The sequence below is a fragment of the Pholis gunnellus genome (genome assembly GCF_910591455.1).
Source record: "Pholis gunnellus genome assembly, chromosome: 1".
Classification (NCBI taxonomy): Eukaryota; Metazoa; Chordata; class Actinopteri; order Perciformes; family Pholidae; genus Pholis; species Pholis gunnellus.
This window is the reverse complement of record NC_136528.1, coordinates 8,676,881-8,699,262: the sequence shown is the minus strand read 5'-3', so window position 1 is coordinate 8,699,262 and position 22,382 is coordinate 8,676,881. Positions and strand designations below refer to the sequence as shown.

At 41.5% G+C, this 22,382-nt stretch overlaps 1 protein-coding gene across 1 annotated transcript in view; it reads left to right on the top strand.

Moving 5' to 3' along the window:
* The window catches only part of LOC306699215 (protein kinase C-binding protein NELL1-like), a gene marked incomplete at both ends in the record, with an annotated part of 218,421 nt that overhangs the window by 150,142 nt on the left and 45,897 nt on the right, over window positions 1–22,382 (top strand). The window contains 2 exon segments of the mRNA XM_079163758.1: window positions 6,072–6,197; window positions 21,848–21,970. Coding sequence (XP_079019884.1) covers window positions 6,072–6,197; window positions 21,848–21,970 — 249 coding nt within the window.

Below are 22,382 nucleotides of genomic sequence, written 5' to 3'. Positions count from 1 at the left end.
ACACACACACACACACACACACACACACACACACACACACTGTCATCTAGGTAAACTGTTCCTCTCTGTCTGACAGAAGGACTCTGTCACAGTTTCAGTCTTCAGAGTGTCTTCCTGAAAGTCTGTCAGTGTGCAGCTCTATGAATGGCAGCCCCTCATTGGAGTTGCGGAGTGACAGGTAGATTAAATCACCTTGCTCACACTGCTTCCTTCTCCTGATACAGAACCACACCATCATTCAGTCCTCCTACCCACGAGCTGCTCTCTGACGTGCAGCGTGTTCCTGTGCCGGCTCCAATCTGCTCAACACAGAGCACTTCCTGCTCTGTATGCGTCTTCCAGAAGGACAAGGTTGGCGATAAGAGCCGCCGCTCTCTAAAGGCTCTCTAATTAATTGCATCAGTGGTTCTTTTTCTCCTCTGACTCCCAGAGGGGACATGCAGCGTCCTTTGATTGTTGCTGGTTTTTGTGTTTGATTTGTTTACGGCATGGTAAGATAAGGGAGTTTAGTCACTGAGTTCAGCCATTTGAGGCCTCTGCGCGCCCTTATTGTGGATATGAAACCCCCGCCATGAAAATAATGTAGTCCTCTACGTGGCTCAGTCTGTGTTAAAAGTTATTTTCAAATTTGTGCCGGTAGTCTTTAGTTCCCACTGCGGCAGGAAGAATGTAGCATAGTGGGAGATATGCCGGCTCACTTTCCTTCCACACAAGTTGAAGTCGTTGAAAGCAACGCTGTGTATGAGACTCAATTATCACGGTACGTACTGTAATTGCTGGATGAGATTAATTTTCTTCTTCAGAGGAGGCCATTTCCCTCCATCTACGTGAGGATAAAAGTCCATCACACAGGAATGAGAGGAAATGTTTTACTTTCATTTCCCTGTGCTGAGAGAGATTTTTCATATCTGCACAGCATTACATTTCACTATGTCGGCTGTCAATCACCTTGACACACACACACACACACACACAAGAAGAAATAAGTGTCCCCAGAAAAAAAAGAAATACAATTATTTGAAAAAGTTTCTAAACCAATATATCCGCTGAAGCAGAACAGTGTGGTGTCCAACTGGAATCCTAAAATTGAGCTTGATAATAGCTTGATAATAGCTTGATCATATATATATATATATATATATATACCATGCATGCATAGCAATAGCATCAGACGATGATGAGAACAATTGATACGATTTTAGGTTTTGCTGCATTTGCACCAGAGAGACAGGACTCCTGTGAGGATAGAGGTATTGGGATGAATGCGAGATCAGCTGACAACACAGCAAAATTCAATGGAGCGCAGTGTGTTTGTTTGGATTTTTATGAAGATGGAAGCATCATCAAGGAGACATCAGTCTCTTCCTTTACCCAGGACTGCTATAGCTGATATAAAACTATTGAACCATATGTGCAGACATTTGTTTTGTTTTGTTTCAAAATGGGTCACGTCTGCAAATGTTGAAGTAATGCTGGCTCGTCATATTGCGGCAACATTTGGGTTGTAGGTTTCATTTTATTTCAAATGGGAGTCGATTACAGATGCAATGCATTTCAGCTGCACATGTGTGGAGTCGCACTGTTAGGGTTGTAAACTAATATGATAATCAAATTCCTGTTATGACCGCTGCGTTGGATACTCTCTGAACACTTTGTTTCTGGAAAAGGTAATCCCAATACTGTGACCCAGTATCTGCTCAACACAGTTAGGCAAACATGTTTGCAGTCAAAGCTTCGCCATCATTGAGTTAACTCAAACTGTTGCTGCGCTGTTTAATATTATCATTTCATACATTGTGATGTCATTGACTTGCATATAGACAAACTCATTTTCTCACATTTCATAATAATAATCTCACACTGTTTTGGCTTTTTTTTTGTGTTCCAGTGAAGTCAAATGAAACAAAAAAGCTGATTAGCTGTTTAAACCAAATGCATTAGAGAAAGTAAATGAAATAGTCCATCTCTCTTTCAACATGGCCCCCCCCCCCGTGTGTGTGTGTGTGTGTGTGTGTGTGTGCACCACTGTATGCTGAAAGCAATGCTCTGTGCAAGCCTCAATTATCATGGTGTGTAATTGCTGGGTGAGATTAACTTCTGTGTTCACGAAAATACAGATAGAGAGGTCAAAGAAGAGGGGAATGCTGATTGCGAATTGCAAATAGAATTGAAATTGCTCTGTTTATTTGTGTGTAAAGAGGACATCTGCTGAGAGAGTAATGAGATATTAGGAGGGGTGATGACATTCGGGTGGAAGCAGCTCTGGTCAAGCCTTTTAAAAAATGAAATGCTGCAGCAGGAATCACTTCTCTCTTACGTCTCTCTACGCCAGTCAGTTAGCGAGGAGCACCGAGAGTGTTAGCAGCTTTGTTTTAATAATATTGAGGCATCTACAAATACTGACATTTCTACATGATCTCATGCCGCTTGGGCAGAAGGACCCAGGGTCACTGTAATGATGCCGGTGGAAGCCTTTTGCGGGGCACAGAAGGTTCATGAGTGGTTACGGTTATGAAACGGTCGCAGTTCATTTTTAATCAACGAAACTACTTGGTTAGGGTTGTAGAAGACATCGTGGTTTCAAATAAGTACTCTTGGTGCGTAACTTAAGCTAAGGACGTAACGTCGTCAGTTAGGATTACCCCAACGCTGGCCCCCCGAGTAAGAATCCTGAGTATGTTTGACCCATCCACCTTCTTTAGTGGACTTTTCACTCTTAAAAACTACATCCATCGCTCTGAGCGTCTAATAGTATCGCAAATGTATTTTTTACATTGGAGTAGATAAATGTGTTTGTAAAATGACGCTATGCTCTCGCCTTAATGGATGGAATAAAACTACAGAGCTTCTCACTATTGTGTTTTGTTCCCAAGCACATCATTTCTGACTCTGTCAACATACTTCACTTTTTAATATTTAGAATCAGAAGTTTCTGTACAAAAGTTTCTTATTTCCCACTTAGTTTAGCAGTGATCAGTGTCTAATGAAGAATATCTGAGATTCGAGTCGCCACCAAAATCAAATCAATTGTTCCGCTAAACAAACTTTCAACTAAATTCCACAGAAGTCTGATAGAGTTTTTGAAAACACCCCGCTGAGTGAGCGACAGACTGGAAAGAAAATGTATTCACTTTTTGGAGTTGATGAGTGGAAGCCGTTTAGGAAACATGCATGGGGGTGCACAGACTCACACGCAAATACACCCGCCTTCTTGTCTTCGCCAAGCGCCGCAGTTTCACGCTTTAGAAAAGAGAGAAGAATTTGAATACTTTACAAAGGTATTTATCTCTTCATGTTGTTTCCATCTCTCTCATTCTGAGGCAGCAGCCTCTTACATTTGGCTTCAAACGGACCAACAAATGAGCTGCTCAAAGAGACTGATCAGCTGCAGTGACTCAGGTCCTGGACCACATTTGTGGACGCACACACAAACGCACACAACATGGGTTGATTAGAGTACACAAAATAAAGGAGTTTCTGTTAGCAGGGCACAATATTGCTGCTGGATAGGAAGCTGTTTCCATTAACCTCTGTATAGTATGCCGGGATGCAGATACTAGTGTGCCCATGCACTACCTCGTACTGTACACACACACAAAACACACACACTCTCACAAACACAAAATAGTATGAAGAGTCTTCTCTCTTTCTGCCTCACAGCATCCAAACACTCAACATCCAGACACAGTCTTTGTCTCTCCCAAACACACAAATATGCACAAGGGGATGAGCTGGCGCGAACACACACACACACACACACACGCACACGCACACACATACATGCACACACATACATGCACACAGAGAGTCCTATCCTGCCTTATTTTTAGCTGTCCCTCTCCCCAGCCCTGACCTACATCACAGCATGAATAAAGCAGCAGAGATGAAGAAACTGAGCTCAGAGGGAGGAGGTGGGAGGAGGAGGTCTGGGAGGGGAGGAAGGGGAGGGAGGGAGGGAGAGAGAGAGAGAGAGAGAGAGAGAGACGCACCGGCAAATCCAGGAAAATGAATTCCCCCGTGTGAAATGACAGATCCAGTTCTGTCAGCAGACCTCACCTGCTACGACACTCCCAGTGGAGGCTGCAGAGGGTGAACACACACGCAGACATCCAGACACACAAACACACACAGTTACAAACACAGTGGATGCCGGACCTCGGACCGACTGGGATCAGAAAGCCTCATCACGCGTCAGGCTACTTGACAGTAGACGCTTTTCCCACTTCCAACGGTAGCTGACAAAAGCAGCGGGCTCTCGACTTTGAATTATTGAGGCCACGTCTCTGCGACATCACAGGCCGGCTGTCATCAGGCTTTAACCACACTTTCGCCCCAATAAGGGGTAATCAAATGAGGGGCATTCGTGGCAGAGTAGTACTTCAGAACGCGATGACAATTGGATTCAGGTACTGCTTTGCGGCCTCAAAGCACTCGAATCAGTTTCCTGTTTTTGATGTAGCAGATCAATGCTTTTTATGCTGAAGGCCGGCGAGGCTTTGTCCGCCTGAATACACGATTCGTCTCTCTTTGATTGTGCAATTCAACACTCCTACTGTACACTCTCCAAGGATGAAATTTGCAGAGAAAAAACCTCTGAGAGTTGCATGTAAGTCAATTACATACTTCATACAAATTCATCCTGTTGTAGGGGGGGGGGGGGGGTGTGAGCTGAAAACCTCAAAGCTGGAATGTATTTATCCAAGGAGAGGATATGGAAATACTCTCCTCACTCTCTCCTTCCCTTAAGTGTAGCATACAGAGTCCCTTAAGTGGTGGAAAGGCCTGTTAGCCTCAGGAAACTGGTTCTCTGCTGCTCACATCCACATAAATACTCTGTGCTGTACACACACACACACAGACACACGCACACAAATTTCGACCCTTCTGCATAACACCTCCCTTGTGTGTTTCCGATCCAATTTCATCAGCAGTCATCCAGCTCAGCTAATGCCTCCCTGAGCTCTGTGTTTCAATGCTCATACAATGTCTTTCAAGCTACATTAGGAAAAGAGAGAGTCTGTGTATGAAGAGCGAGGCTCTAATGTGTCATATTAGCCGGACATTATGGACGTCAGGAAAGATGCTGCTCCCCCCGCTACGTGTCCTAATCTCATCAGCTTTCTCAGTGTCGTTACTTTCCTTTTTAAGGCCTCCGCCGCGTAACGGAGGCATTACGTTTACGAGTTGGGGGGGGGGGGGGGCTCATGGACTCATGGATGAACTGATTAGATTTTGGAGGTCAAAGGTTACGGTCTGTGGGACCTCATGTCCGTCCCATTCTCTTGATATCTTAAGAGAAAACTTGAGTCATTTTCTTTAAATTTGTCACAAACGTCCACTTCCACTCAAGGATGAACTGATTAGTTTAAAGTTTAAAATGTCGAGGTGATGACAAACATGGATGTAAAGTGGGATATGACTGGTCGGCGGAGGCATACAACCACAGGGCGGTAATTCTGGCTTCCTTTACTCTCATCGCGTTTTATTTCTCCTTTCTTTTCGTTTCCTTTTCTGTCTGCTCATCTCCCCATTTTCTTTGATATTGCGTTTGTTTCCTTCTTTCTACCTTGCTTCTTGTCATATCCTGCCTGGTACTCCTTTTATTTATTTATTCATTTTTATAATTTTTGGGGGCATTTTGATCTTTTATTGGATAGTTGAATGAGGAGCATCCGACTGGAAACTGGGGGAGAGAGAATGGAACCAGCAACCTTGCGTTATGTGGCATGCGATGTAACTATTTGGCTACCAAAGGATCTGCCTTTGCCAGTCTTTCATATTGCTCTTACAAAACAACACACTATAATTTATACATCTAATGGGGGGACAAACAATCCTTTGAAAAAGTTGTCTTGTTTATACGTGTGATTGATGAATGAGGGCAATTTTTGGATGGGAAAGACTCTGTAAGCAACAAGGTGACACGCAGAGACCAGGCTTTTGTAACAGTGTTGAAACAGTTCAGTGAGCTTCATCAGTCGCCCAAGGAATCACTCTGTGTGCCCTGAGTGTGCCTTTGGAGAACTGTCAGGGAGTTATTAATCCACTCTATTTGCTCTGTTTGTCCTCAGATATTGATGAGTGTGCGACCCAGATGCATTACTGCCAGTCCAACACGGTGTGTGTCAACCTGCCCGGCAGCCATCGCTGTGACTGTCTGCCTGGCTTCATCAGAGTGGATGAATACTCCTGCACCGGTACGTCTGCATGCATGCAAAGTCATAACTGACTCGTCAGACGATCTTATTACATAATGGCACAACTTTCAACTAGGCCTGTCACGATAATTATTGTTATTGACTTATCGCGCAATATATTGACATGGCCCAGATATTTTTTACGTTATTAAAGTATTATATGGACATGACCTCAATCATTTTAATGTTATCGACTAATCGTAGGTTATATGGTCGTGATCTAAATCGTTTTTTATGACCTCAATCATGTTTACTAAAATGACTTATCCTATTAACCCCAAGCCTATTTATAGCCCTCTGCTCGAAAATGTCATACCCACACTGAAAGGGGCTTATCTCGCTAACTACAAGGTCTATTTGAATAATTTCAATGGGATTATAACACTAGCACTTGTGATAGTTTGTTAATATGTGTACATATCAGTGTATATGTTACTGGTAAATGCTGAATGAATACAACACACAGCTCAAATTGAAAATGTTCAGGTTCGCCTGGAAAAGAAAGCACTTTTGTCTTTGAAATAATGCAGCAGTAAGCCTAAAACTCTCCACAATCATAGCACAACATGTCAGCAGTCCTTTTTAAAAAAGAAGTGGCTTTGATAAAGTGAAGCAGGCCAAGTTGATAGAGGTTGGAGTACAGAGAGTTCATGCCAGCTCAAGCCAAAATTCTGTATTTTCGAATTTTGGAACCAGGTTTCCAGCTGTTTTATTCTAATTGTATATACTATATAACTATATATTTCACTTGTTTTATCACTAACAGGGTTCAATCTATCTATTACAGCAGTTTGGCATCATTTTGAACCATTTTTGACCTCACAGGGGCCTGATTTATGTGTTTCATGTGATTTATTCGTCGCTCTATGTGTATGTATTGGCAGTTTTCGAAGCCTATGATTGGTCGATTTGCACATGTGATATGTCTAAGAATGCGGAAATGCGTGTAGAATGCAGTGGGCTGGTCAGTCAGGTGATTGACAGACTTTTTAGCCACTAAAACTCCAAAAGAGTTGCGCAACAGACCAAGTGTCGAAATGATTCGCTGAAAAGTAAAAGGAGGACTACCTATGCATAAATGCCTTGATTAACTCTATTTTACTCTCAAACGAAAGAGAGTGGCCGGGCGCATACGTAGCAAAAGGATTTATGTGGATTTTGACCAGCTCAAGAAACGATGCGTTTCAAATGTTTTGCTCTGTGGTTTCGTCGTGCTTGTGTGTGTTCCACGGTGTAACGTTTGAATGGTTTGAAGGAGAGAATTATGAAAGATATCTATCTATCTATCTATATAGCTATCGATCGTCCATCACAGTCTCTTTTTTTGTGATGATATCTGCATTCAGAGTGCGTAGCTCGCCGAAAAATACGTGGTATTGTGCTGGAACTTGGTAGTTTATATATTACTTTGTGTATAATTGTGTTTCGAGTGAGTAAAATTACGTTTTTTGTATTGTTTCTTAGAATCTCGTCGTTAAGTAGGTATATAGCATGTGGGTAAAATGAATTATATTCGGTTCGGAAAAGTGATTTATATGACGCTCTTCTTCGCAAAACACTCTCGCGACGCCCAATTGGGCGTCGTTCGGGGTTAAAGACTTTGATACATAGTCATGACCTCAATCATTTTTACTACATTGACTCATTGTACGAAGTATGGACATGACCTCAATCATTTTGAGCTGGTCTCAAGTTTTGTAAAGCGTCGGCTAATCATATATTCTCCTTTCACCCGATTCCATTCAGTCTGAATTGATGCCATTAGATCCCGTCGCTACCTAAGGACATAACTATGTCAACAAGCACTTGAATCAAGGAATTATGTTGCTTTTTGTTGCTTGTAGTGTGAGCATAGCATTAGTCCTCAAGTTCGGAGGGTGTGCATTTGAATTCAGCCATTGTTTACTCAAGTTAGCATTTAGCTCAAAGCACCACTATGTTTAAGTATAGCCGAGCCTCACAGACAGGAAAATAAAATGAGCCCCTATGGTGACAAAACATGGTCAAGCACGTCACTCTTGATAATAATATATAGTGATTTCTGACTATACTGGCTGTAGACTCATGTCATGGCAGAAGGGGAATGAAACTGTTTTATTATCAGAACAGTGTTGTCACACCCATGGTAATACTCAAGTAAAGTACCTTGTACTTATACACAGATATTCATACTTTCCATCTTCTCAATCTTTCTGATATGTACATTGCCTCCTCTCTTTGTCAATGTGACCCCTAAATGTGTCTAAAATTATAACTTCTGTCAACTGCCAGCCACATGTTGCTGCAACTACAAAACTGTATCTTCCGTTTTCTGATATTAAAGCATGCAATAAAATTAACTCAAACTGATTGGTGAACACCTCGGCGTCTGCCTTGTCAAAGGTTAGGAGAATCAGTATGTGCGCGAACAACAACGGGTGATTGCAGCCATTCAGCTTTGTAATGGCTTGTCGGCAGTAAATATTCAGATTTAAAATATCCTGCTTCCGCTACATCCCTGGCATTCTCAGAGCTAGATGTCAGGGCAAAGTATGGAAACAATTTCACCGACATGTTTACCTACTTTTAACAACACAATGCAAATGTCCTGTGGACGTTTATCTCCGCGGCTCAAGCTATTTCTCAATACACAGTGCGGCGACACCTGTTCTGGTGTGCAGTGTTTTTCCTGGGCAGGAGCTCAGAGCAACATGTTTTCTCGAGGGTGAATAGGATGTGCTTGGTTGCTGCTCAGTGTTTCTCCAGAGAAGTGTTCTTTAATTAGCTCAGAGTTGGCAGCCACACAGGGACAGGGATCCATAGACAATCAATCCATTTTCCAGCTTGTAAACTGTCCTGGCTGCTGACTGGGAGCCCTAGGAGCCTGCTCTACATCTGCTGGGAGAGATAAATCCTCTCTCTGTCTCCTTCTCCCCCGTTCAGCTTGTCCTCCAGCTTCTTCTTGAGGGTTTCAGATCCTTTGCATGAATGGTAACACGGAGTTGGCGCACACGACGCAGCGAGGCGCCTGCTCCTTTTTCACATCGTTAACGCGATTGGACATTAGCTTCTGTAATTGGTGCGTTGTGCTGAAATCTGCATTGTTATTCTTCATTGTGTTCGTGGTCGAGATATTGTTGTCGCTGCATTACGCAGGACACACACAGACACAGTGGAAATCAGTTTCATGGTTTCTCCGGTTTCTTGTTCTATCAAGCCATTAGCGAGGAGAAGTCCAGTAGCTGCTCTGTATAGAGTGTGAGGTTTTATTATTAATCAATCCATTAATTAGTAGACCTGCGAACAGGTAGGAAACAAATGAATATCATAAAACAATGAAAGCCATACTAATCCTCAGTTATCCATAGGCAGTACCATACATTTAGGCAAATACTGTAGTTGCCTGATGCTATTATACCCCTTTAACACCCAGCCTCTTCTGCCTAGTAACAATTGGAGTGTTGTTGATTGTTCACACCCTTGCGATTGATTTGGACATAAAGTTTTCAAGGATTTTTCCAAAGCTTTTTTACTGCCGGACTGCTTTGTTGGTGGGAGATGCAATATTTTGTAGGTTTCGGTTTTATGGGCTGCTGTGAATCGTAGCCGGAACACTTTTAGGAAAGATCGTTTACTTTTTTTTGTTTTGTTTTAAATGACCACCTTTATGGAAAAGGGTATTACATGTTTATTTTGAACATTCCACTGTGCGACCAGTCTGTGAAGCAGTCTGCTCTACATGCATACTGCTGGCATCCTGCAGGCACAGCAGGTTTACGATTGTAGCGTCATCGCAAAGTTTAAAGATACCAACAAGGCAAAACAATTTAGTTATCATAATTGGGTACCAATATGGTAGCCTGCTCACAATAAAATGGTTTGTTGGATAAAGAATGGCAATAGGGTGACATTAATGGGGTAATAATCTGATAATAATGTGGTAATGTAGGTTGATATTTTCACAATTTTATAGGTTTTTGTCAGCATTCCTGTCTCAAAATCTCATGAAAAGTCTTTGAAGTCAAGATTTACCTGCATCTTCCAAACATTCATTTTTGTTTCAAGGTAATGCTGTGCACGTGTTGTGTGAATTGTAACACTTAACACTTGTTTCTATGTATTAACCATGAGGTCAGGGCTATCATTTCATGGTAATATTAGATTTGATGAGAATACACAATGCATCCTCTGACTGTTTGATGTTTTCTGCTCAGCGGGGAGTGACCGTACGGTGACATCTTGTATGTTTCCTGAATCGTTGCAATCAAGCAGAGCTAAGAAAAGGGCTGCAGGAGACTTGTGTTTGATGACAATCACTGACTGCAGTATTTGTGCAATGTGTTTGTTCCTGCCGTCTCCATGGACATTCCACCGCTCTTGGCTTCGTCCACCCACAAACTTACCTCACATCACTGTAGGCACCACGCGGTCTACGGATTTACCCTCAATATTACAATCTGCACGGCTCCTTCCTCAGAGGAATAAAATGTCACATATTGCAGTTTTTACGCGACACATCGTGTATCACCTTTCGCATTGGGCACTCTCAGCCTCATCTTTCTCTGTCTCCCCTGCCTGGCAGGGGAGCCTGTCCTTGTGTGAGAACAGCTCCCTGTAAACAATATAGGAGGCTGCACGGTAATTGTGGTTCCACTTGATTTCACCCCTATGGAAGCAGCTAAGCAGCTCTGGGGAGACAGTGGACGGACAGAGGGAAGAGGAGCGGTGGCAGTAAGTGTGAGGTTCCATATCTCCCCTTTCTTAAAACACCACAGAGCTGTCACAGCCGTGTTTCTGGCAGCCCACATCAGCTCACTGTTGAGTTTTGAGGACTGGAAAATCTTGACCGGCTATTGGGTGCATATTCAGAGAGAGGTATTTTTAAATCAATATTTATATTCAAGAATAAAACGTCTATTATTATTATTGTATATGTGTTGAGTTTAGACCCAGTGTTTACCCTCAGTCTTTATGGTAAATAGCGAGTTGAATCACATAAGTGATTTCCCCCGTGGAAGGTCATAATTATCTGACTTCATGTGTTGGTGGATAATGGTTGTCTGCCAAAGGTAATTGTGGAAATGGTTGTCCGACTCCCACTGTGTGCTTATCGTACGATCTCTGGGTTTTAAAGGAATTGTTTTCTACATTAAGCAGACGCTGATAAGGTTTGCAGTTAGAGATTAAACCGCTGGAATGAGAGGTTAAAGGTCGCTCCTTCCTCTCGGCTCCGTCCTGTAAATAAACTCCGAAAGCAGGTTCAGCTCCGGCCTGGAGATAACGTGCACTATAGACATTTTCTTTTATTGAATTCCTCATCTCGTAGAAGCTGTAGCTTTGCACACTGGGTGAAGACATTGAAACTCTATTAGAGTAAAGAGCTGCAGCTTTTATGCTCTCAGTGGACTAAAGACACCGTAGTGTAAGAACTGTTAACACTTCTACAACATATTGTCAGGCCAGTATTGCTGGCTGGTAGCAGTCTTCCACAAAGGTATTGGTATTCCCTGATTGTTGGCAGACATTCAAACAGAAGTTTCAGTACATTACAGTAATACTTTCTGGAACACCCATGTCTGTATTTAATTATAAACATACTTATAATGCATTATAATCTACTCACTGTATAATATAGATATAAGTATTATAATTATCATACATTCTTATATGTAACTAAGTTATCATTGTTTACTTTAAGGTAAATAAAAATAGATTTTACATTTTCGTGTGTTCTCGCATGGACTTAGTATTTTTTTCCCTTTACTTAAAGCTACAATGACCACTTAAAGTAATGTATTATCACGTTACACAGATTATAATGAAGATTATAATGCATGACAACTATAGGAATTATAATTCACGAGGATGCTTCTAACTAAAAAAGATATTAAGTATTGTGACACTTTCCTTTATTATTACAATGCTTTATAATGTGTTATGATTGTTGTCTTAAAGCATTATGAATATCTATAAGTGCTTCTGACTATAATTATAGTGTTATAAGCAGGTTATGATACATAATCAGTTATGCATTATAGACATGGCTGTCATAGAAGCTCTTAACACATGTTTTTAGGGAGAATTTGTATCGATTGATGACCCTTATTTTTCTTGAAATCAAATTAAATATCATTTTTTTGTCAGGTTAACATTTTACTCACCACATGAAGAGATTTGAAAACGGGAATTCTGGCTTGAATTAAAAACTGAACTAAAACGAGACAAACTGCAGTTTACTTTGTGTAAACAAGAAAGTGTTTTTTAAATAACTTTAAAAAAAAACCTTTTATTGATTCAAAGATTACATTAATTAATATCATTAGTCTGTTCACCCACAGCTCCTTCATTATTTATTGAACTGACATAAACACATGGTGGTAACTGCTCAATTATGGTCAAATTGAGCAGATTACTAGTGTTTGCTAATCTTCCATTCAAACAGCAGCCACATCACACGCTGCTGCCTTTGATCCTCTCACGGATATCTCTCTTCTATCCTCATCTGCACTCTACTGATCAATACTTTTTATTTTCTTATCAAGCTGCTGTTCATAGACAATATGCTCAGACTCTGCTTTACAGCTGACCAAAAGAAGCTGCCATTAATTTCATGCATCAGTTGCTACATATATTCTTCAAAATTCAAGCATTGGGACACGCTGCATCCCCCCCCGAAGACACATTATATGTTAAATGAAAATTTAATCAAATCCAATTCCAATTATACATGTAATGAATGTGGAGCTCAGGTGTGACGAGCCTGGGAACCTTGGCAACCCTCCCTGTATACATTAACTCTTCAAAAATGGAGGTCAGGCTGTCAGACTGGCTCGGCACCAGCCAGTTTAACGAGCCCATCAAGCCCAGTTTGGGAAGGAGAGAGAGAAGTTTTCCTTAGTCCTCACTTTCATCCATTTGTAATAGGCTCTGAGAAGCTGGTGTTTATATTTAGCTTCTCCGTAAAGGTTTTTGATGTAAGGAGTGTTTCTTCCTGCTCCTCAGCAGACTGTACAACCGGAGTGATGTCTATCCTCATGTTACTCTGCTTTCCTCTATACGCGCTGTCTCTTCTTCTGCGATGCATTGTCTTCCTGTTATACATGTGGAATAATAATGCACTGTGGCTGTGGGATGGATGTTCACTGACAGAGCACATTAATGAAACATGCTTTCATTAATGTGAATTGCAGCCTATGCATCTTTATTGCCTTGAGCTGTATATTTCACTGGGTAGTAAATAAATTGCATTACATTGCAGGCTCTGTGCCGCTGCTGCTACACAAAGATGATAGGGACTGGGTGGTCGGGATGCTATAAAGCACACCAAGCTAATGACACTAAAGAAGTGGCAGTAATTCCTGATGTAAATGGAGATATTTGCAGCATAGTGAGGAAACACGTGTGCTTTAAAGTGCCAAGTCTTTAGTGCTTAATATTTATAATAGCATGTGCATTTGAAACACCTCAGTTGCTCTGCATAATTCTCTTCTGGAGGCACCTCTCCTGCCTGCCTGCCCCAATGTTTTGCGAAGTGTGCTTATTTACTATGCTAATCCTTGTGAATAATGTCGCATTACCTGTAAATGTGTGTGCTATGATGCGTGGGTATATTGTAAAGCACTTTGGTATAAAAGTGTGACATGGTCTATTTACCCTTTTTAAATAACAAAACAAGCCAATTCTGCTGTTGAAAATGATATCCTTCTGGAACCTTGTTTTACTTATTGTTTAATTTTGGGCAGTATAGTTACAGCATCGCCTTGTTTCGGCCACCCACCCTTTCCATCTGTACAAGTCCCCATACCTTCATAAGTGTCTTCTAAAATGATCTATATCCTACAAAAATAAATCATATATGCTGTACTTTGCTCATAATATCAAACCCACACATTATTCTAATCCAACTGTCCAGTTCCCCCTCAGCTCCAAGCATTTTGAGCATCTCTTCTCTTCCTACTGATGGGAGAGGAAGTGCTCTGTTGTAGTCAGTGCTCAGTTCAGCTTGTCATTTGCTAAACGATAGTTTAACATACATACATTCATCATACATACATAGATAGATACATGCAATTGTCTCACCTTAGCGTGTAAATTAAGAGAGGAACAATTCTTAATCCGGAGCAGAAAACAGCCCAAACTGAAACAGCTGTTGAACACTTGTGGCCTCTATCAGCCGGTTAAGAGGAGTGAGGAGTCAGCTGTCAATGATGGTGTAAAACAGGCATTAAAAATATGTTTTCAAAAAGTTTGAGTCACTCCAACCACGAGAGGTCCTTCAGCTTCCAGTTATAAATGAGCACAAAACAATATTAGACTGATGACTCCAGTGGTTTGACTGACCCAGAGATGAGCACACGGTTTGAATGCATAATCTCCTGGGGATAAAAATAGGTGTTGAAGGGAATTGAAGTACAGCGGCATCCTAAAAGAGCAGACTACATTAAGGTCCCAGACTATATTAAGGTCCCTCAGTCTTCACTGCCCTATACCAGGAGCCCTTTAAGCCCCTCTTTGTCTTAATAAAATCATATTAATGAAATCTTCTTATTTATCAGCACACGCATGGCTTGCATGCGGTAGTATTGAGAAGCAGCTGTGTAAGGTAGAATAAATTGACTGGTGGATCACAATAAAACTCTCAACTCATCTCAATTCCACCTCTTGAACTCCAGGTGGATTACTGGAGGAAATTCAGAAATGTTCTCCAACTAATTTTATAGAAATCCATGTCCTCCAGGCTAAATGCTATGACTGGCAATCGATATCCCCCCCCATGACACGGGACAGATCTCTGCTGAGTTCACATCACGTCAAGGTGAGCAGCAAGGCCAAGGCTAAAAGGGAAAATGACATCTTTGCATTGGCACAAAGAGAGAAAATATAGACGGAAAAAATCCTGCCGTGTTCTTTTTTATGGGCTTGTCACTGGTCATTAAACTTCACATTCCTGAAGTGTTCTGTTTGACATTATTGAATGAGACGACGGGAAAGCTAAAGAGATGAGGACATGTTTTTGGATTTTTTTATGCAAAGTAAAGTGAATCATGAGGTGTTGGTTTTACCCACAGATCCCATAATACACAGTTTCGTCGCTTGTATTAAGATTTAGAGACAATTTAAAATGGTTGTGAGCGCTGAAAAAAAGAACAGAAGACAGATGAAATATGAGGAAAGAAATGTCGGCAGCCGTCACTTCTATGACACGAACACCGACTGCAGTTTAGTTTCTCTGTGACATAAAAAAAAAACACACGCTGTGAATTGACATAGACAATCCAGTTTGAGTCAAATATGTGTAATGGGAGAGCCTAACAGGAAACCAAAAGACAAGAATGAATAGGAATCACACAAAAAGGCTATAAAAACATAATGTGTGGAGGCAATGCTGCTGCAGTATTTACTGTTTGGAATGGTTAGTGTGGAGCGAGAGCTTTTTAAGGTCCAGGACAGATGACTGGGCCTCAGCAGCACACTCACAACATTATGGTCGGTGCACACAAACTCTCTTTACAAAAGATGCTCAGCTCACATGTCTCGCAGAAAGTCTCCCCTCAGAATCAAATCTGCCTCTTCAAAATCATCCCCATTATTAAGGTGCCGTTTTTAAAACAGCTGTCTGTCTTGATATGATTGGTTTGCACACTGAACACAACGCTGACACACACACACACACACACACTCTACAAAATGTCATAATTCAACGTATCCTCATACGACAGTTTGTTTTATCTTGTGATGGCTATTTCTGTTTTAATAAAGCACATGAAGTCGAAAACGTTTGTGGTTTGGGCTGCACCACATCAGCTCCGGCCCTCTAGGAGCCTCATGAGGAACCCTGGGTAGGTTATAGAGGAAATCCTTGAGAATCTTAAAGGGTTCTTGGGGTGGGTTCTTGTTAGCACCCTTAGAAGGTGGAAACGTAACAGATAAAACCTCCAGAGAGCTCCAGGTTCTGGGTGGACCCACTACACTATAGAAGAGTTCTGTGTAGAACCTCTCATAGGGGGTTCTGGGTGGAACCTTTCACAGGTGGTTCTAGGTAGAACCCTTTGTCAGGTTGTAGGTAGAAGAACCCTCTGAAAAGGTTCCAGGTGGTAGTTTATATAAGGTACCGAAAAAGGTTCTCCTATTGGGCCAAGCCGAAGAACCACATCTAGTTCTAGTTAGTGTGTAGCTTAAAATTGTAGTTCAGTACCGTACTTGAATAAGCATACTTATTTTATTTTGGTGTTAAATCGAGACTGAACATGAAGTGCATTTTACAGGCGTCGTAATTTATTCAAAGTCGATGTGAAGAGACAAGTGGACACAGTTCTTTACTGTACCTCTAGGCAGTGCAGATGGGGGCCAATAGTTGCCGGTGCATTGGAAATGTTTCAGCTTGAGCGGAAAATTAGCATTCACCCCAAGGCTTTATGACACACCTACAGAAACAAAATGCAAGGAAGATACACTGGAGGGAAAAAAATAACTCTAGAATTCAAACTTGTAAATAAGGCATTTTGTGTTCGATCTGAAGCACCTTGTGTAATGTAAGTGAACATTTCAACACTAAAGTGGAGTCACTGCTCTATTTCTGTGCTGTCCTCACTGGTGAGGAACATATTGTTTTTGCCATTAATTCCATGAAATGAGAAATAACCCCAGTCACTCCTCCGATCCTCCGATCCTCCTATTACCCTGCGTTCTCCGGTGTTTTGACAGTGCAGAGGCCACTCTTGAGTGTGGCGGCGGCTTGTCCTTGGTCCCGATGATCAGTCATTACGCATCATTAGCCCAGCACTTTGGGGGCAGTCACCTCAACATGCCCGGGCCTGACACAATCTAATATCCTCACTAATAAGACCAAACCTGAAAGTGACGGGCAGCGTGTTCAGACGGGGCTGTTGTTGTCTCCACTGAGCTCACTACTGTCAATGTTTGTATCTTTTTTTATTGATACAATCATTCATCACTTGTTCAGGTTATTGTAGAAGAAGAACCCCTTTAAAACCCTTTAAATTCAAGTAGTAGATTTGATCCATTTCTGATGGTTTATATGTTGCATTTATTAATCTGTGAGAGCTGTAATTTATTTTTCAGTCCTGCTTTTTGAAGCCAGTGTAGAGGCGCATTCAAATGCAGATTCTCTAATGTCCAGAGGGTGTTGGTTAGAAGAAAACAAATCCTATAGATAGATACAAAGCCGCACTAACTTGATGAACTCCAAATGGAAGGATTGTAAATTATATATATTGGAATTGAATAATCAACCCAGGGAATCAGAAATCACGTTCATATCTTAGAAGAAAGATAGAAAAACGATCGACGCATACAACACACTTCTGATGATCCCCCAGTTAGAAGTGATAATGAAGTCGATTATGTGAACGAGTGTCTATGCCATCTGTTTGTTGTTTCTTTTCAAGGGCAGGAAAATACCAAACGGTCAGAGTGCTGCTTGCGCTGGCTGTTGCGCCGCCACACACATTTGGCTCCTAAGCATGTTGGAGGAGGGATTTATTGCTTCTTCAACTTGGCAGTTTTTCACTTTCACTGATTATCCGTCAATTCAGCCACTGCATCTGTCTGTTTATACTTCCAACTCTATAATTTAAAATTGGCCAGCGGACATCAAACAGCATTAATAAGCAGCAATGGTCGTCAATGTTTTGATTGTGTTACTCTCCCCTCCATCAGCTCACAGCACATTAACACACTGAATATTTGATAATGTAACTCTTCCTCTATTACTCTACCATTAATACAGCCCACATTTTATATCCTTTCACATAAACTCTCACACATCCCACCAGCACGGTTGACATTCACCTCCACTTCACAGATCGGCGTGGGGAGGAAATCCTTGGGAAGAGAAAAGCTAAATAATTTCTCCTAGCGGCTCCGGGGCTCCATGAGCACCACTCATTAATTACGGGGAATGCATTAGTCATGACTCCCACCAAAAGCGTTTGCATGTTAATGAGGAGTGTGTTTGAGTGAGTGTGTACATCGCAAGTGGAGGCCGCCTCAGGCCAGTTCCTGACTGGCACTTAAAGACACAGTTCATGGTTTGATAAAACGATTCTGCTGCAGTGTGCAGTTCTGTTGTAAATCCCCACCGCAGCACCATCAAAGGTTGCTCTTTAATGTATTGTTTATAATCATCTAAAATCATGTTAGATTCTAATTGAAGATGCATTAACTGCAGCTCAATCAGTTTGATAAGCTCAGCAGTAAGTGTTGAATCAATAAACACGTTGCCACAAATCAGTTAATCTCATATTTAGAAGCAACAGAGAGAGATCCCTAATTATTATTTCATGTTATAATTATGTTCCTTTTCATCTTATTTCCTTTTTTTCTTTAATTGCGCATTGGCGCTAATGCACGGTTGTGTTGGCCTCAGGTCAAATCCAGAGCTGACGTATTAAGATCTTTCAGTGTTGGGCTCATTAGTGGAACATGTAGGCAACTGTTTTGTATGACATGTTGATTTTGTTGTCATTAGCAGGCTGCCGCAGAGCTGAACAGTGGACTTAAAGCTACAGTTGGTAACTTGAATAAAAGTTTCGACGTATTTGCTCACACTGTCACTATATCCTGACAGTAGTGCATGAGGCAGATAATCTGTAAAAATAAAGAAATTTAAATCTGGTTCCTCTGCCTCCTTTTAGTGCTCTTAACAGAAAATAACCAATCAGAGACGAGAGGTCAGTATTGCAGCTGCCAATCAGTGCTCGTGAAGCTTGTGGACTCCGATCACACAGTCAAACTAGGCAGGAGATTCTGTTGCTGTATTGACTATTTCTGGCCTCTAAGGTTTTCTGAAACATATTTTCACTTTTCTGTTTAACTGTAAAATGAGAACGTTTGTGACCCAGCTGCCATGTTGAAAACAGTCGCGGCAAAATGGGAGTAACCGGAGTAAACGCTCTCAGGAAGAGTTATTTGTATTGAGTCATTTGCATGCTGCTTAGATATTACCTCAATTTCCTGCACACTCATGGGTCCACTCACTGTCAGGCCTCATTCATAAAAGTATTTGGTTGGATTACTAAAAGTTCAAAGATGGAAACTGTCCTGTGGCTACAGATCCTCGGTGGCACCAGTTTCGATGTGTGCCACTTTGTTTGTGGTAATTTGAGGAATTGCAAATCATTTTGTGAATATGCACATTTATAGATTTTTTTTTTAAACTGTATTAATATAGTTGATAGTTGATATTGGTATTACATAGTGAAATCTAATTGACAAACCAGAGCCAGATATTCCAGCACAAGAGTGCTGATTGATTTCTAAATGAGGATTCACAAAACTTAAAACGACTTCCAACAGACACACTTTCACAACAAAAAAAGTAAAAAAAAATGTCCATATATACTCAAACTACTCTTGCAGCATAATCCATTTTACTGCTGTCCTCTCGTATCCTCAGTATGTTCTAAACAAAATATGACCGAATGCAAGTGACCGTAGCTTCCGATATTTGCTATCAACGTACGCAAACATAGAAAAGGGGGAACAGCTTATCACAGTAGCAAAATGGAAGATAATATTTGGCCATATTTTGGCGAAATTATTATTTACGGAATTTATCTAAATCGAATCACTTTATGAAATCTGCCATTCAGTCTGCTGCAAATACCCTTTAAAGGTTCCTACACTCCAGCCCAGCACATAGAGCACTTCTGTGTCGAGCGTGGACATGATTTCACTGGGAAACATTGCTCAGTGTTTTAATTCATTGTGAATCCAAGCTACACATGTTTCTGAACCTGGTCAGTTTTTGATGTTCAAAAAAAGAAAGAATTCCTTAAACTTTCTCCCGGGTCCTCGGCAGATGCAGCCAAACACCAATGTCTGATTAAATGTAAGGTTATTTAGCAAAGAGCTGGAAAGCAAAGCTAAAGTTTTGCAGCTACGGGAGCTACTAAACACACCTCTCATTCCCTCTTTCCTCGAGCCGACAGCAAAAATATGAAAAGAGCAGTTTATGGTACCCAGTAGAATATAAAACAGTGACCCTAAACATTTACAGTGCACACAGCACTGTGTAGTGCATCACCAAGTTATTAGTGAGTCAGCAGTTCATGAATGAAATAAATTTATGCCACAAATTTATGCCACATAACTGCTGATATTGCACTGTTTTCTATTTCTAATGCAATAGTCTCAGTTTTATGGTCCTAGAAGCTAACCGGCCCATGAAGGACCCTGTTACTTTCAATTCAAGGATAAGAAGAGAAATGTCAAAATTGCAGTACTCTCTGTCATCAGCTGTAGATAACTTAGCTTATTTGATGCTGTTATCTGCAGAGTGATTGGTTCAGTTTGCATCACTGCAGCTATTAATGTCCTTTTAAACAGGCTAAATGTGCATTGCTAACTGCTTTGAAATTTGTAATGTTACATAGTTTTGATGAGTTATTATATCTGGATCAGAAGCATTAATCAGCTATCCCTGAAAGTATGTATGAAACTCTTATTTTGTGCCTTTTCCCCTCTGTGGTGCTGAATACGTAAAATAAATGGGCAAATCACGGACATGTTGAATTTGGACATTTTTGTTCAGACAGACGCAGGACTTTCATTCAGGAGGCCACTGTTCATGTCCCGTGTGAAACCAAAAATAAACGTTGACTGTAAGTATGTTACGTAAGTTACGTAAGCCAGTTAAGGGTGGTTGTTGTTTATTTACAGAAGTTACGTTGTTATGGTTGTTAGAATGATGTTTTCTCTAACAAGTATAGTTTTGTTGCCCTATCCTGATCAATCCTTTCACAGCCACGTGTCATTGTGTGTTTCTGCAAGCGTTACACAAGGCTGATAGGAAACGTATTTATGAAACGTGCTTTTGGTTTTCATTTTTGTGATAAAGAGCTGCGATCACGTTGAGCAGGTTCTGCAGGATTGTGTTTCCTAGCTGTGCTTACTCACAAGGGGAAGATAACTTGTGTTGTCTACACAATCAAAAATCTCAACGGTTCTTGTGACGCTCACATCCGTAGCTGCTTTGGGTTTACAGCAGCAACTTGGAGTCCATATTTAGCCTTTTACTGACATATTGAGAAAGTTAAAGCAACCATTTTCAATTTCCAGGTGTATAAATCCCTGGACCCCTGCGTCTAGAAAGCTCTACTTGTGTATACGATTTCGTAAATGTTCTGCATTGATGTATTTCTTGATGCTTTTTCTGTCTCACTTGTCGCTAGTATCTGAGCCAACATCATTAGGCTAATTACTGCTGATACTGAGCAATCAGTCAGCACACCTGGCATGTATCAAATGCAGCCGCTAACACCTTTACCCCCCCCCCCCCCCCCCCCCCCCGATGATTTTAAAGTAAATCCAGACTAGAAAAAGCAGCTGTGCCTTTGGCCAGTGTTTAAAGTAACTTTCATGTAACAGAATCATTTTGAAATCCACTATGAACGTGCCAAGCTGCCCTGGTGTTTGGAAACATGGACGTTCAGAAAGCTGGCTGTTGACGGAGGAAAAGCTCAGCTGTGACCTCATATGCTCAGCCAACTAGCTTGTTGACAGCCCTCTCATCAGTTGAATTTCCATGGCTGCTCAGCTCAAAATGAAATGAGCTTTTTTGAATTTAATTTTTCAATGACATCTCCATCTTTCACACACACACACACACTGTTCTGACTGTGGTGTCTCTTTCTTCATCTGTCCCTCAGAGCATGACGAGTGCGCCACCGGCCAAAATTTGTGTGATGAGAACGCCATCTGCACCAACACCATCAGAGGACACCTGTGTACCTGCAAGCCGGGCTACGTGGGCAACGGCACCATCTGCAGGGGTAAGTTTCTTGGCTCTGGAACAGCCCTCCAGACACACTAATAAAGACCGCAACCGTCCTCCACACCCTTTGATGGCGGCTGATCCTCTGCTCCGTAACATCATGGCTCGGTCTGGTTCACGCCTCCTTCACATCACCTAACCAGGCAGCAGCTGCCGCAGAGATGATGAGGATTGATCCCAGAGCAGTTTCCGCCTGTTTTTTCCACTTGTGTGCCTCCTCTCCCTCACCGCATACCCTGCTCCCCGTTGACAGGTCACCCCGCCCAGGTGACTTGGTTGGCCCCGCAGTATCACAGATGGAGGGAGGGAGGAGAGCGAAAATGGGAAATGATTTCATGCAGTGTGTACATACAGCACTTACAGTTGAACAATATAGATGTACTTGCAAAAAAAAATGCAATCTCTTTATA